This window comes from Diabrotica virgifera, chromosome 8, assembly GCF_917563875.1.
Source record: "Diabrotica virgifera virgifera chromosome 8, PGI_DIABVI_V3a".
Lineage (NCBI taxonomy): Eukaryota > Metazoa > Arthropoda > Insecta > Coleoptera > Chrysomelidae > Diabrotica > Diabrotica virgifera.
The window spans coordinates 137,135,051-137,152,573 of NC_065450.1; the positions used below are offsets into that span (position 1 = coordinate 137,135,051).

Genomic DNA, 17,523 nt, shown 5'->3' on the forward strand with positions numbered 1-17,523 from the left:
CAGATGCGATGGTCAGAGGATCTGAAGAAACAGACTGGGTCAAAATGGATGCCAATTGCCCAAGATAGAGAGGCATGGAAGAAGGAAGAGGAGGCCTATATCCAAGGATGGATGTTTAGGGCTGATTAGATAGATAGATAGATAGACCTAGTTTTGAGAAAACTTAAAAAAACTAATTCGTTTAGAAACTTGAACACCTATCAAATTTTGTTCTATATATAAAATGTAGAAATAAACTAGTAGAGTGACATGCGATACAGCAAATTTGGCTTTGAAAATTATTAAGGCCAATAGGACGGTTTTAAGGGCTGGGACTTGTGTCCTTTATAAAATGAATGAATAAAAGGCGAAATAATGCTCCTGCTCTACATGTAATAATTATTAATTTATGTATAAAAAATACGTTTTTGTATATAAAAAAACATTTTTCTACAACCGTGTTAAAAATGCAATTTTAGCACCCCATAGGAGCGTTAAAAATGCTACTTTAACCCTCGTAAGTGCTTAGATTGTTACGTAAGCAACGGTGCGGGGTGCATGTGCACCTCATCTGTTCATTCATTTTTTTATATGTGAACTTCGGGGAAATTAATTTGAAAGATAATTAGGACTTATTTATTATCCTACGAAACATAATTTTCCAAAAATTACTCATTTCTTTAAAAAAAAAATATTGTCGTCGCAAGACAAAATATAAAATGTTGTAATTAAAAAAAAACACGTGAAATTTTTCACAGAATGAGTAACACAAAGTTTTTACACACAAGACAGTAGTTATGCCGGGAATTTCGGTCTTTTTTCTCTGACATAAGTAACGCCGACCTTGTCCCGTAGCTCTGTTAGCTCCAGGTGGAACATCAGAAACGTCCAATTCAGGATACGGTGTTTTCATCATTTGTACCCAAAAGTCATTTTTTCAAAAAAGCACGTAAACACAAAGGGTTTTAAATGCTGTAAAGGGTGGAATACGTTTAGAATTGAATTTAATACAAATAAAAAATTGATAAAAATAAAAAAAATTATTAAAAAAGATAGGTGAGAAAAAAACGAGGTCTGGGGTGCACCTACACCCCGCACCGCCTTACTAGGATTAAAGCACTAGTGCTTTAAAAATTTTAAGGCACTGCAGTTAAAAGTGAATTGTCAAATTGTGAAACGTCAAAATATTTATATTTCATTTATTAACATTAATAGGTTTGTTCTAGCATCAGTTTTAAACGGTTTGAAACCATCAGTGAATAGTGGACCAGCGCGAGTAGAGGGGATGGCACTGGTGACTGTATTATGTTCTCTCACTGACCAACTGTTTGCTGACGGTTTCTGACTAGTTTGACTGTTTGCTAGAAAAACCTAATAATAGTACAACTTGCGCAATTTAAAAAAAGGTGGTTTGGAAGGTTTTTTAAAATTTAATTTAAACTGTATTATTTCATTTTTAACACGTTTGTAGAAAAAACAAGTTTATGTAACGGTATAATATTTTCGCTAAGAATTTTTAGACATTCACCTCGAGTGTAGACAACCAGTTTTACGGGTCATAGGTTTCATGGTTTCAGCAATTAACAAAAATATTTTATTTTATAAATTTGTAACGTTTGTAGAAAAAATAGTGTATGATATACGTGTTAAAAATTGTACTTTTAACACTTATATTAAAAATAATTATTACGTATAAAAAGACAAGACCTAAAGTAAATCTTAAAACTTATGACTTAAAAAAACTAATCACTATCATATTCTTCACTGGACCTCAGCCAGTCCTTAAATTGCTCAAAAAATTCTTTATCTTCTTCGGGACTTACATAGATATATAAGGTACATAAGTAGATTTGCTCCCAACATAACCTTCATCTATATATCGAAAAGGCGCCACCTTGTACATAGTCGTAAACCTCCGTAAAGTATACACCTCCAGTCCTACCCTGTTTGCGATCAGGTTTTATAATTCCTTTTTGACTAACATACCTATTTTCAAGTACAAGTAAATGAGTTTTAATTCGTACATTATTCTTATATTTTTCAGGGTTTTGCTCGCCCCTTTTCCGTTTCCCTTGTCTTCTCAATTGAATATTTTCACTACTTGCATCAGAGAGATATCAGACATGATGCTAATGAAGATTGTTTAAAATAAAAATATAGTTAATGTTTATCAACATAACTACTAATACACACACATGTTACAACTAGCCGAAGTAATAAAATAAACAACAGAAAGGATGTTGGCACCACAAGAATTATCGTATAAAGGTCATGGACTAGTTCCCTTTATATATATATTAGGGTGGAGCGAAGTTGACCGATATTTTTCATTTTTCTTTTTTTGAAATGGGCTAGTACCCAAAAGTTGTCTATTAGGTAGTATATTATAGGGAAAAAAAATCAACCCCCTGTGTTGTAATTTGGAGGTTCCCCCCGGGACTTGAAATTTGCCTATAACGTTGTATACATTAATAGCAGCTCTTCATTTGTATTTTATATTTTAGCATTAAAATGCAACCCAGAACTCACCACGAGGAGGTGGCTGCTAAACGAGTTCCACCACCACCCCCTCCGCCACCGCCCTCCACCCCCAAAAATTCTTTTCACCACCTAACTCATAATGTAAATATGGTATTATGTAGTGTCTAGTGAGTACACAATGTTTTGTGTTAAAATGCGGCATCTGTTGTCGTGAGTCTAATCTTGATTTGATAAATCCATCCCTGTTGTCCTCCCCACTGACCGCCATAGAAGCTTCGGTAACCAGTCTGACACATCGTTCAACTGCTTGAGTATTACATGGATATTTAACAATTTCCATTTGATCTGGCACTTCTATCATAGCTAAAATGTCTTTGTTAGAAATATTAGCTAGTAATGGAGGTTCCGTCAGCCTGCAAGACTGCCAATCGATGAGTTCCACAAAGTCTGTGGCATTAAAATTAATTTTTGGAATAGTAAAAAATCTTATATAATGATTATTCTGATTTTGCTGACGAATTTTCAAGAGACGACGATAACCTAGCTCCCTTATGGACTTGGTTTCATCTGTTACCATCGCAAGTAACAGATTTTCTGGATGAGCATAGAAACCATTTCTCTGAATGACGGGATCAATAATTTCCAAAAGTTTCTTGTCAAAATTTCTGGATCATCTAATCATATTCAACAGATGACGAGGACCGTCCTTACATAACGGCTTTAGGTTAATATGGAACCATAAAGGTGCGTACACCTTTAGTACGTATTCGCTTAGAATTTGAAGATTACTTGAGACTTCATTTGTGGATATATAAAGTCTAAGTATCCTATTTGCAGCTGTTAGCCAACGGGAATGGGATAATTTGCCCGGGTTTCGATTGGCTAGGCTCTCCGTGCAAATGCCAGAAGTAACAGTTTGACATATATCCCACAAATATTTTTGATCATCGGTACTTAGATCATCAGGAACAAGCACTGGAAAGTTTCCACTCTGTATTGGATTAAATGACACAACTGGCAAATTTTAACAGCTTTCTAAAGCTTTTCCAATGGTACCAGAATATCCGCTAGGTCCTGTTGAAGGTCCATCTAACTTTTGAAGTAAGTGCCTTAGGAGTAATTCATTTGCGTGAAAAAGGCAGATCAACCACTGCACGGGGCGTTTAAGACATAGTTCCATCATTCTTATGGCACCATTTTTATTTCCAGTATTCACAACTGTTCCGTCACATCCGATAGCATTTAAATGGGAAAAGTCCACCTTTGTCTCTAAGAACTTTACGATTGCTTGTTTAATATGAGATGCAGTTCCAGACTGCGGCGTCACATGTCCTATATACTTGACGGGGGAGAATCAAATTGATGTTGTAAACTATGTAAACCATAAAAATACCGTGTATGTAATATATCTTATTATTGTAAAATTCGAAGCGTTCGGGGAACCTCGGAAATATTTTTAATTTATTTGTGCTTTTAACACGTTATTTTGTATACCGATAGACAACTTTTGCACACTACCCCACTTCAAATTTCGAAAATTGAATTTTTCGCTCCACCCTAATATATATATATATATATATATATATATATATATATATATATATATATATATATATATATATATATATATATATATATTATCGGTTTACAACGTTCTCCGTCTTCCGATACCCGTTCGCCATTCCTCTCTGTCCGCACATTGATCTACTTGCAGACATCTTTCATCCATGGCTTTGTTTTTTCCTGCCTGCCAACTTTTCCTCGGTCTACGTCTTCTTCTTCTACCTTGCGGTCTCCAGTTTTGTACTTGTTTTGGGATTCTGTCTTCGTGCATTCTTTGTACGTGACCAAACCATCGTAGTTGTATTTCGTTGATTTCGTCATTTATTTTATGTGTGACCTTCATTATTTCTCGTATCCGTTCATTGGTAACATGTTCTCTTCTTGATCTTCCTGCAGCTCTTCTCCAGAACTCCATTGCGGTGACCTCTAACATTCGTTTTGATTCTTCCTTCATAGGTCATACTTCGCAGCTGTATGTTATAATGCTTTTCAATACGGCGTTATAGATCTTTTTCTTGTTCTGGTTGTTTATCTGCTTGTCCCAGAGTACTGAGTTTAGGAGCGTAATTGCTTTCCTGCCCTGAGTATTTCATTCTTTAATGGTTTCGTCCAGTGTTCCATCATTCGCGATTTTCATACCCAGGTATCTAGTTCCCTTTTTACGCTCAACAAAATTTTTATCCTGCGATATCTTGCATCTGGTGAGAGATACAAATTTCCCTTATAAATTCATTGATATGTCGACTTCAGTTCAACAAAATGTATATCTTAGTTTAAATTCGTACTGAGGTGGACTTATTCCCTTTTTACAATAAGCGATTCAATTGGCAGGTAGTTCGGTCAATAAGTGGAGAATAAAAAACAAAAAATACGGCTACTTCATCTACTTATTAAAGATACACTAAGCGGCAAAATTAACGGAACAGCTTAAAAATGGGACATGTTAGATGTCTCGAATTTCCTAAACCTGTTGTCCGATTTGACTGATCTTTTTAATAGGTTATAGTCTTATTATTTAAGAAGATCGATATAATAATATTGTTGCTAGACAATATTTTTATATATAAATGTCATATATAAATGTCAAAATTTTTATATTTATAAATGTCATTTTATACCAGGTGCAACAATCATACTGTGTTTTTTCCTTATAGTTCGGAACACCCTGTGGAATATTCTAGCACATAAAATATTGTAATTAAAACTCAATAATTGTAGCCCTAGGCTCTATTAATATTTTGTGTTGTGACTCATTTGCTTGTGTTGGATAATAAAAAAGTTGGGTAGGTACTTTAAAAACCAGCCATGTTTTTCATCAATAAATCCTAATTTTCTGCTTAGTTTAATAGACAAGCCTAAAGTAGGCTATAAAAAATTACCAATTTAATAGATGTTAAATTGTTAACAGTCAAAAAGTGCCTGGTTTATTGTGAAAATTAGTAGATTTATTATTTAAAGTTTCAATTAAGTCCGTATTTTTTTTGGTTTGGTGAAAATGCTACATGCTACATAATGTTTGGCGCTACAAGGATTTGACCTGCGATGGATGTATTCAAGCAGTGATCGTACATAGCGCAGGACTTAGCTATCATGCTATCGGCTCCTTATATTTTTAAGAATTTTTTGCTAATGCACGATAATGCAAGACCTCACGTTCACAAAACTGTAATCGAATATTTACAATAGGTAAATCTTCGGACTTTGAATTGGCCATCGTATAGTCCAGACCTTAACCCGATCGAACATTTGTGTGACATAATTGGCAGAAGACTACGACAGCATTTGCCACCTCCTAGAACCTTAAAAGAGGTAGACACAGTAGCTCTCAAAATTTGGAATGATATTGATCAAGACCAAATAGCAAACCTCATTTGTAATATAAAAGTATATATCTCTTATATTATCGGACATAATCGCATGAATAAAAAAACAAAATGTTAACAAAGCCTGAGGCTACAATGAAGTTTTAATTTCAATATTTTATATATGCTAGAATATTCCACAAGGTGTTCCGAACTTAAAAAAAACATAGCATGATTGTTAGTACACCCGGTATAAAATGAAACAACCTGTCTAGCAACAATATCATTACATAGATTTTCTTAAAGGTTATAACATACTAAAACAATCACTCAAATCGGACAACAAGTTTAGGTAATTCGAGACATCTAACATGTCTCATTTTTAAGGTGTTCCGTTAATTTGTCGGCTGTTTGTTTTTGGTTTACCAATCAGCAAATATCAACAATTCATCTTACAAAATATTTACAGCTAAAGAAAATGAAAGTACAGGATAGCCTTTTCAAATGAACCATTCAAAATTAGATATAAAAAACATGTAGTTTATAAAACTAAGTACAGTAAACATTTAAACAAATTAACAGCAGAGATACCTGGTAACACACATAGTGTGCAGAAAAATAAATGCAAAAAGAAGCAAAAAACTAATAAAGAGCCAAGAGTCAACATCTCAATGATATTAAACAATATTAAAATATGTTAAATTTAGGTAATATTAAAAAAATAATTACTACGGTTCTCAATAATAAAAGAAAAATTGTTTGTTATCAAGTCAAATGCATGTGAAAACAGGAGCCGAAAAATGGTCATTTTTTTCTTCTTCAAAATGAATCGTCTTCGGCTACAAACTTATCTTAATTTAAAAATGAATAACCATGTTCAATTTCGTTGCAAAACGAAAACACAGCCGAACCATATTCTAGTCCAATCAGAGAGTGCCGCAAGCACCCCTACCGGTTTCGAAACTTATTAGTCTCTCATCAGGAGGCACATATGCTGCTCTCCCCGATACAACCAAAACAAAACAGGTTGGATCGGGGAGAGCAGCATATGTGCCTTCTGATAAGAGACTAATAAGTTTCGAAACCGGTAGGGGTGCTTGCGGCACTCTGTGATTGGACTAGAATATGGTTCGGCTGTGTTTTCGTTTTGCAACGAAATTCAACATGGTTATTCATTTTTGATTTACATTTACTCTGTGTGGAGTATGAAGGGAACCATTCACGTTGAAACTTTACCGCGCTGAGCAGATGGGACGTGAATTGTAAATTGCAGAATTCCCTCATCTTCCTTAGTGTTAGCATCCGTATGGCTTGCAAATTGTAGAAGCCTCGGAGGTGTAACCAGAGAAGGTTCCCATTGTTTTCATTCTGGTGGGGTTGTTTTCATTATGTTATTTTATATGCCATTAGAGTGAAAACTTAGTCTTTTTATCTTAATTTCTTAAAAAACGGCCGAACGCCGCCGCTGGCGCCGTAATAGTATGGTATAACTACATATAATATATAGATCTAAACCCAGACATCCAAAGTGAAAGTTATCCTCCAATACCAAATTGTTCTATATGGTCCACATATTGTTCAGTAAAAAGTTACTTGAGTGTCAGGTTTGGGGGGGGGGGGCGTGCGTGGAGATGTTTTTTAAGTTTTAGGAGTCTTAGCAAGTTTAGGAGTTTTAGAAAAGTCGGTTAATTAGGAGTTTTTAAGTTTTTCGTCAATATTTCTAAAACTATGCGGTTTAGCGTGAACAATGTTGTATACAAAAATGTTCTACATTGAATTTTAAACATAAAAGGTTGTATGCATAATCCTTCTAAAATAAACGGTTCTAAAGTTACGGAGGTAGCATAGTATAATTCGACATCCCCTTCGAACAAGATTGTAACTCAAGTTAGACCTTTTTTCAGGTTTTAACACAGGCGAATTCAGCAAAAAATTGCGCACACGTCAATATAAATGACGTAGTTTAATTCTCAATAGTTTGGCTAATACTCCATTGAAAAAAGTTGTATTTTAACTTACGTGTGCCACTTTCGCGCGAAAAAGGCAGTAACACTAGATACTCCCTATGTTTGACGATTAACAAGGTTTTTAGATGAGTTACAACTTTGTTGCACGTATGTTTAATTTATAAAGTATTCAAACATATGGTGCATCTCATAAGTTAACTTATCGAAATAAAAGTGAAAAAGGATTTACGGACTTTTTTTTCCTTTTTGCTAGTTGCAGTGGACAAAATTAATATAGAATAGTTTTTGCTACGTTCTTCTATGTAGTGACAAAGTTTAATATTAACACTACACATGTATTTTTTTAAATAGCACATTCACAAAACGAGGGTGATTGCATGCCCTTATAGAAAAACGGAAAAAACATTCATTAAGTGATAATTATATGCTCCATACCAATGGATAACCATAATACGATATGCCAAAGCATCAGGGAATCCTAAATCCGTAACTGAAATAAATCAGAAGCAAATTCTAAATTTTAACTTATTTAAGGACATACATGTTAATTTTGAAGTAGATATTAATAATAAAAGAGTAAAGTAATAAAGTAAAATGGTTTAAAATTAAATATTTACAGACACGCAATAAAAATGCGAAAAATTTGAGATATTTTATGCCATGTTTTTTTCATAGTGATGGAATATTATGGTTATTGTAAAATTTATAATTTTCAATTAAAATTGGGTAAACTGTGAGTTGATATTTTGTTTAAATATACCATAAAAACTAATTTTCTCCTAGCTATATTGCAAATAACTAAAAACATACAACCTTGTAATAGTTAAACGGGAAAAATAATTAACACAGAGAGTGTAAAATGGTTGTTATGCGACTTACAACCTTTTTCTACAAATACTCATGTTTAATCTCAGGTTCTATCTCAATCAAACTCAAGATTTTCAATAGTTAATAAAATTACAAAACATACATCTCACAGTAATCCTTTATTATGTTATAAATATCATATCACATTAGTGTAAAAGAGTCTAATATTTTCGCTACAAATTTTTAAAAATTCATGTTTTCGTTTTTTGCCTCTCCTGTAAAATCGCTAAAAATGAGTTACAACCTTGTTCAATGGGGGTGTCTAATTGGTCCAAAAAATGCCTAACCCCGTCATCCAAACTAAAAGTTTTCCTCCACCACCAAATTGTTCTATATTGTCCACATATTATTCAGTAAAAAGTTACACCAGTTTCAGCATCGGATTTGGGGGGAGGTGGAGGGGAAAGTCGGCAAATTAGTAGTTTTTTAAGTTTTTTCGTCAATATTTCTAAACCTAAGCACTTTAGCGTGAACAATATTCATTCAATCAATTCATTAATTCAAATCAGCTATCAATAGCATGAACAAAAATTTTACTATGAAATAAAAATGTATACCATTTTTATTCAGTTGCAATGCGAAGGCAAAACTGTCTTATTTCTCACTTAGTACAGAGAGCGCAAACCAGCACTCTAAATTGACGATTCTCGACTCTAATTGGAGTCATCATCAGAGAGGCGTAGGTTTGCTGCTCTCTGTCCCAAGTGAAGAAACTGCGAGAGCTTATCCCTGCATTGCAACTGACGTTTATGGAGTAGGTGTCTAGCGACATCTGGCAACTTCTGGCAACTAAAAGATATTTAATTAAAAGCTTATTGGACCATTTTCCTGGTAACACCTCCATGGCTTCTAAAAATTGCAAGCCAGATGGATGCTGAAGCGAAGAAGACAAGAGGTAATTCTAAAAATTTTTAATTCACGGCCCCGTCTGTTCAGCTGGTAAATTCCAACGGAAAATGGACCTATGTTACCTAAAGGAGTAAAACTAATATAAAATAAAATCAAAATGTATACCATTTTTATTCAGTTGCAATGCGAAGGCAAATCTGTCTTATTTTTTACTTAGTACAGAGAGCGCAAACCAGCACACACAGAAAATTTTACTGTTGGAAAGATATGCATGCGACATTGTCCATAGAAAGTTCACATTGGGTTTCTCCGTACCAGAGATTTATATGGCCTAGGCCTGTAGAAGCCTCTTGGTGAGGTTGGCGTTCCTTCAAGAGCTATCGGTAACATACCATCGGCCATTGAAATAGCAAATTATATTTTGAAAACACAATCCTGTTAAAAAAATAGTTTTTTCAGTAATAATATTGCAATTTGTCCAAACAATATAAAAAATATGGAAAACCTCCACTTTACACCACTATTATTTACTTTAAGGTAATAATTATAAGATTATAACTTAATTATAGTTTTCTATTTTAAATGTTTTTATTTATTTACACTGAATATTAATTTGTTTTGTTGTATAATCCAAGTTTGCAATAATTATGTCATCTATTTGATTTAAAATGGATTCAGGATTTTTTTTATACTTTGGCAAAAATGTCAACTTAGATCTCCGACATAGATAATGACGTGCAACGGTAAGTAAATTAGACAAGCTGTATAATTATATTTTCCATCAGAATGAGAATACATTTTTGCGCCACGTAATATTCATATCAGATCTTTTATAGCGGGAATGTTGTGTGCGCCACTTATTTTTACAGCGATTAGCCGTTTTTTATTCTTGAGTTTTTTATAAAGTAAATGTATAAACTTGAATGGAATGTTTCTCGATTACACGTTAAACATTATAAATGACTTTGTCGCATACATTATATTTGTGATAAGCAATCCACGTTCAAATCAATATTATTTCAATATAATTCTTTATGTATATCGAATGTACACTGGATTTTTTTTCTACTCTGAATAGATTAAAAAATATTGCGATGGCTTGAAAATGAACTAGGATTGCCCAATCAAGTTTAGCCTCGTAACCACTATGTATAGTATAACCTTATAGACCATTTCGCTGATAATGGATAAATGGATTATATTTTGGTGCTCAATAACTTCTAAACGGTTCAACCGATTTTGATCACTAATCACGAGTTTGACAGGTATTTATAAGTAGTGTTGATGCACCCAAGGGCAAATGTGATATCTGAACGTATTACAGGATTTAGTGAGCTGAAAAATCCGTTTTTCCAATCGGAAATGGATTTGATTATGAGGACTATAACTTAAAAACTAGAATTTTCGAGAAATGAGTTATACATCGTTAGACGCTTCTGAAGTGCTTCTACAAACTTTCAGTTATTGGCGCAATTCGTAGGTTGAAATTTTGAGTAATTTTCGAAAAACCAAAATTTTCAAAATTTTTCAGGTTTTCGACTATAGTGAGGCATGTGTATGTCCGATCCTTACCACTTAGGCTCCAAGCTAAACCCAAGCGCTGCAGATTTGGTGTATTTATAGTTTTCCTATCTATCCTTGAACCTGAGCGACATTCACCTAAAAGATATGCACTATATTATACTTGCCCGGTATTATAGCTGTCTTATGAACGGTCGAAAGTCACAAACTACACCAGTTCTAAATCGGTCCTGATTCCCTCTTGAAACAAAGGAAAAAGAAATCAGATCGGTGTAACTTTTCCATACACAGACACACATACCCACAAACATTTTACGCTTTTTAAATAGAAATTGAGTAAAATTTTTGAGCTCGGTAACTTTTGAACGGTATAACCGATTTTCAAAATTAGTTATTCGTTGGAAAGTTGATGATCAATACTATCAGAAGTCGCAGAGATTGAACTAAGATTTTCGAAATTTTTGGAAGTTTTGGGAACGAGAATGAAAAACAGACCTAAATGGGGAAGGTCAAAAAACCTACACGCTTGGACCATGATGTATGGTTGATATATGGATGGACGGGTTTTTCCTAAACTTTAAGATGCGATCTGGAATATTTTTTATTTCGGTCAGGTTGCCAGAATCGGACTTTTCGCATAAATATAGTGTTGCATGTAGGAAGGTGTGCGCCACTGGCGAGAACTACGGTTCGTTCCCTGGGATATGTAATATATTGTCAAAATCTTATATTAACTTTTTTACCTGTTGCCAGGTCCTCTCATCATTCGGGTTAAAATGATCTAAATTTTGAGTAAACCATCTTTCATATTCGCTAGGTTTTGAGTCTGTCCGTGCATCACCAAATATCCTTCTCCTTATAAAAAGATTACTCTCCCAAGCGTGTGTATGTAAAACAAATATTAAAAGCACTACAGCGATAAGTATAGGTAACCTATTCATCGCTTCAACTTTTTTGTTGTCTTAAAAACTAAAACCTACAAAAATTAAACCTACAAAAAATATACTAAATAAGTATTATCAACATAAAGTAGTATGCAATATAAAAGAGCATTTCATTTAGAAAATGTCAAACGTTTTTATTAATACTTTTTAAAGCATCAGCCAATAAATTATTATGTATAAAATGCATTTACTTACGTATTAAAAAGCTCTGTTAGCAGAAACTTTAAATTTAAATTAAAAAAATAGCAGCAATGACAATATGTATATAAATGTGTCGGGATATCAAGAAGCAATAAAAAAGCCATAATTTGCAGATAGTATTATAATAAAATATTTACGCTGATTCCGTGATCAAGACAAAAATCACTTTCTTCACGGAAAGCTCATAATTTTTTTAATTTTATATATCATAATAAGTTTATTTGGTTCATTAAAGTTTAGCTTATCTATATTAATTTTAAAATTTATACTTACTCAGACTTGGGGAAATTTGACCCATCCCCAGATACCTGCATTATCAAAAGAATTGAGCTATCGTGGGACTCTTGCCATGTTATCGAGCCCTAGGTGACTTGGAATGCTGGAGTATCTCCCAAAAATTTTTATACACATCTGGCCATCGAGAGTAGGTACTACCGCTTTCTCCATGGTCCTATAAATAAAGATGTTCATTTAGACCCAGCTTTTTTATGTTTTCGAGGAGGTTCTCCGGAATGACTCCAGTAGTAGACATCAGAATAGGTGTTGCCTGGGTACTCTGCATTCTCCATTATCTTCGAATTTGAATTTTCATATCTCTGTACTTGGCGATCTTTTCAGTAAATTTAGTTTATTGTTGTTCGGTATTCCCACGTCAATGATTGTTGTTTGTTTTGATAATTTATTAACGAGTACGAGATCTGGTCTATTATGTGTCATACCCCAGGTTGTGGGTGAAAAAACGTGATATAATTCAGAAATTTTTGAAACCTATCAGGTGTTGTAAAGGACGATGACAGAAATAACTTATACTAAAATGTAACCAACAATTTCAGGAGCTTTTTTATTTATGACGTTTTCATTTGTTACCTTTGCAATTTTTAAAGATTTTTAATTTTGCACCTTAGGATATTCATTTTAGAGAAACACTATTAAATAAAAAAATGGAAGTGAATTAAAAAACCTACAATTTGAGCTAAAACAAGTTTAATTATGTTAATACGTTATTACAAAACAGCCTGAGAAAGGTCCAAAGTGGCCCTTTTTTGCAATTGCATTATTTATTGTAAAAATATTTTTTATATATTTGTTAATGCTTTAAAATAAAGACCTTTCAATACCAAACATAAAAAAAATTTACAGAACCCGTTTGTTAACCTTGTTGCTTAGATATTATAACTTGTTTATCCCAAGGGGCCAAATGTCGAAGGCTATAACTTTCTGAAAAAAAAAAAATCGTAGAGAGTTAATCCAAGATCCGCTCTCCTTCTATAGACTTATATTTTCATATTCTGATGTAAATAAATGCGTAAAACATTTTTCAACCTCTTATTTCGGGTTTGAAAATAAGGGGGCAAATTTCGTTATAAACATTTAGAACTAAAGCCGCCCCTGTACGTTCTATGAGTTTCTAGCTTGCAGATTATTGTTGTTAAAGGCAAAGTAAAAATTCAAAACAAAACAAAAATTTTCTACGACCAAATATTAAAGCCGAGATAATTGCTTTTGTTTTCTTAAATCGTAGTGTGTTTATTTATAACAATTAAGAAATTATCTCAGAGTCATAAACTAAAGAAAGACTTATATTGTCTTAAAATAAAAATTATTTTAAACGAGAATTACATTTAATTATTAAAAATGATTTTAAAAGTGTAGTGGAGATTTATTTTTCTGTACGAATGTGATTTATTGTGTCGGTTGCCCTTAGCAACTGTTAGCAACTTATAGTACATTGAATCACGGTTTTTGCTCCAAATTTTAAAATACCGCTTGGATTGACTTGAAATTTAGCAAACACATAGATAAGATATCAAAGAATAAAAATTGTATTGGGCCTCTGTGTACATTTGCCCTGGGGGTGACAAAAATAAGTTAGGAAATAGATAAAACGTCTAATTGTAAGCAACTTTTGTTCTACAACATTTTCTCATTTAGTAAATATTTTCAAGTTATTTCCGAGTAAATACGTTCATTTTTCGACAAGAAAAAACCCCGTTTTCAGGCGGTTTTTGGCAATTAACTTAAAAAGTAAGTATTTTATTGAAAAAAACATTAAATAAAAAAAATGGTGTATGTATGAGCTCATTAGACCCAGCAGAAGCAAAGTTCCAGCCAATGAAAAATAGGTTTATATCCGTCAAATTTCAAAGTGAAGTATCCAAAAAATGATGCACTTTTTGGAGAACACTCATTACAACTTTTTTAAAGTGTTTAAAATACTATGTGTACCTACCTATCTGTTTTTTAAAAAAGTTTGTAGCATCAATAGTAAGCAAGTTACGCTCAAAACAATAGTTGGTCTCTTTTTTTTTGGTCAAAAACTCGGCAAAGTCACCCTCTAATTAGCAACAAAAATGAAATTAATCCTTTTTACTTCATAAGTTGTTTTATTCGTGTAGGTGTCGTTTCTGTCTGCAAGCTTCATTGGTTCAAAGTGCTTATTTATAAAGGGACTGTAGTTGAAAGAGCTTGAACTAGTCAATAATCACGACTGAATGCAAATTTAAAACAGCCATATCTTAACCAATTTTTGCCTTACAAAAAAAAACAAAAAATCCACAATACTCATAAAAGCATAAACTAAATTTTGTTACTCTTTGCGATTTTTGGTCACACTAATAGATTTTAAGTTATTTTGAAAAAAAAAATGTATAAATTAAAAATTAAAACAGATTTACTTTAACACCATTTTTTTTAAATAAGTCCTTTGAACCGATGATACTTACAGATCATATAAATAATACATGAGCAAAGTAACTTGTGAAGCAGTAACGAATAATTTGATTTAAGGTGCTAATTAGAAGGTGACTTTCCCTAGTTTTTTTGATAAAAAAAAGAGATCAACTTTATTTTGAGCGTAACTTGCTTACTTTTGATACTAGAAACTTTTTTAAAAAACAATTTTTTGGTTATTTCACTTTGAAGTATTCACTTTGAAATTTGACGGTTACTATTTTTCATTAGCTAGAACTTTGCTTCTGCTGGGTCTAGTGAGTTGATACGTATACCATTTTTTTTATTTTTAATGGGCTATATTTTTTCTAAGAACGTTTTTTTAACAAAGTACTTACTTTTTGAGTTATTTGCCAAAAACCGCTTAAAAACGTGTTATTTTCTTGTTGAAAAATAACAATTTCTTGTTGTTATAATATTTACTCGGAAATAACTCGAAAAGTATTAACTTAATGAGAAAATGTTGTGAAAGAAAAGTTGCTTAGAATTAGACGTTTTATCTATTTCGTAACTTATTTTGAACGTATATTTTTTCACCCCTTCCAAGGGGTGAAGGTCACCCCCAGGGCAAAGGCACACAGAGGCCCAATACCATTTTTATTCTTTGACATGTTATCTATGTGTTTGCCAAATTTCAAGTCAATCGAAGCGGTGCTTTAAAATTTGGAGCAAAAACCGTGATTCAATGTACTATAAGTTACTAAGGGCAACCGACAAAATAAATCACTTTCGTACAGAATAATAAATCTCCACTACATTTTAAAAATAATTTTTAATAATTAAATGTAATTTTCGTTTAAAGTAATTTTTATTTTAAGATAATATAGGTCTTTCTTTAGTCAATGACTGTGAAATAATTCGTTAATTGTTATAAATAAAGTCACTACGGTTTAAGAAAACAAAAACAATTATTTCGGCTTCAGTTGGTCGTAGAAAATTTTTATTTTGTTTTGAATCTTTAATTTGTCCATAGCAACAATAATCTGCAAGTTAGAAACTCATAGGATGTGCACGGACGGCTTCAGTTTTAAATGTTTATAACGAAATTTGCCCCCTTATTTTCAAACCCGAAATAAGAGGTTTAAAAATGCTTTACGCATTTATTTAAATCAGAATATGAAAATATAAGTCTATAGAAGGAGAGTGGGTCTTGGATTAACTCTATACGATTTTTTTTCAAAAAGTTATAGCCTTCGACATTTGACCCCTTAGGATAAACAAGTTATAATGTCTAAGAAACAAGTTTACCAAACGAGCTCTTTAATTTTTTTATGTTTAATATTGAAAGATCTTTATTTTAAAGCCTTAAAAATTAATAATCTGCAAGTTAGAAACTCATAGGATGTGCAGGGGCGGCATCAGTTCTAAATGTTTATAACGAAATTTGCCCCCTTATTTTCAAACCCGAAATAAGAGGTTGAAAAATGTTTTAGGCATTTATTTAAATCAGAATATGAAAATATAAGTCTTAGTCTGGGCTGATTATCGGAGAATAGGCCAGCCATTTTTGGGAAAAGTTATTTACCAGCAATTTTATTGCTGGTATCGAATTATAAGATCCTATATATGAATAATATAGGTATGCAAAGTCCTCAGATAGTGTGCTACTTTTTTATAAACAAAATGGCGCACGAAAATAGTGTTTTTTTCAAATATTGCTCTCTCCCCGAAGATTTTAACTTTACAACAAAAACACTCAAATAAAAATTCACCGTGATTAAATTCTGCATAGAGACGTGTTTTTCCCGACATGCTCCGACGAAAATGCGGGTTTCTTTGGAAAATGCGGGTTTTCCCAACAAAATTTGTAATTTTCAAATAAAGTTTTAGATAAGTAATTATCTACCAATAATTAAATAATTTGGTGACTTAAAAGCCTTCTTTTAATATTTTAGCAACAATTCAATTGTTAATTAATAATTTACGGTCGCAATAATAACCAAAATAATTATGATACACTGATCAAACTTCGAAATCTTATAAAGATGAGATGCCTATTTAACATTTTGTCGACAAAATATAAATTTTTTATTTTTTTGCATAATCTTTAAATGTTTAAAAAAATAGCTATAAACAAATTAACGTTTCTCAGAAAATTTTTATTATATTATAATTTTAAAAAGTAGTTAAAATGCGCATTTAAAATATCTTAAAAATGAATGCTTTAAAAATTTTTTGCAACCATTTGCAAAAAAGTTACGAAACAGCAAAATAAACATACGATTACTACGGTGTTTATAATTTCTTTTAATTTTTTCAAAGCGTAGAAGTGAGTTTAAAGTACGAGCTAATTATTTACAAAAAAATATCGATTATAAGTTTAATGGTTATATTTGAATTAAAGATTATAAATATATTTTTTTGTAATTTACACTCGCGAAAGTAGAATAATACAGTACTGTAGCTAAAATTTTCACTCGGAGCGACGACCGGCGGCCGCGCGACGTACACTTTTAATAAATAATGTATGCTGCGTGTCAGTCGCTTCGAGTGAACATTTTAGCTCCGACTCTGTATCAGGCCTACGTTTGCGCTAAAAATTACAAAAAAAGTATTTTTAATCTTTGATTAAAATATAACCATTGCACTAATTTTTGACATTCTTTGTGAGTAATTAGA

The 17,523-nt window shown here is 32.4% G+C and overlaps 2 protein-coding genes across 3 annotated transcripts in view; one reads left to right on the top strand and one right to left on the bottom strand.

Annotated features, from left to right (window-relative positions):
• The window catches only part of LOC114335607 (putative serine protease K12H4.7), a 69,828-nt gene extending 57,554 nt beyond the window's left edge, over positions 1–12,274 (bottom strand). Inside the window, exons 1-2 of the mRNA XM_050659275.1 lie at positions 12,169–12,274; positions 11,773–12,020 (exon numbers count right to left, since the gene is read on the bottom strand). Coding sequence (XP_050515232.1) covers positions 11,773–11,970 — 198 coding nt within the window. The 5' untranslated portion in view covers positions 11,971–12,020; positions 12,169–12,274. The remainder of the gene's footprint in view (positions 1–11,772; positions 12,021–12,168) is intronic.
• LOC126890385 (prolactin-releasing peptide receptor-like) overlaps positions 1–17,523 on the top strand; it is a 1,660,146-nt gene that overhangs the window by 1,389,341 nt on the left and 253,282 nt on the right. The window lies entirely within an intron of this gene.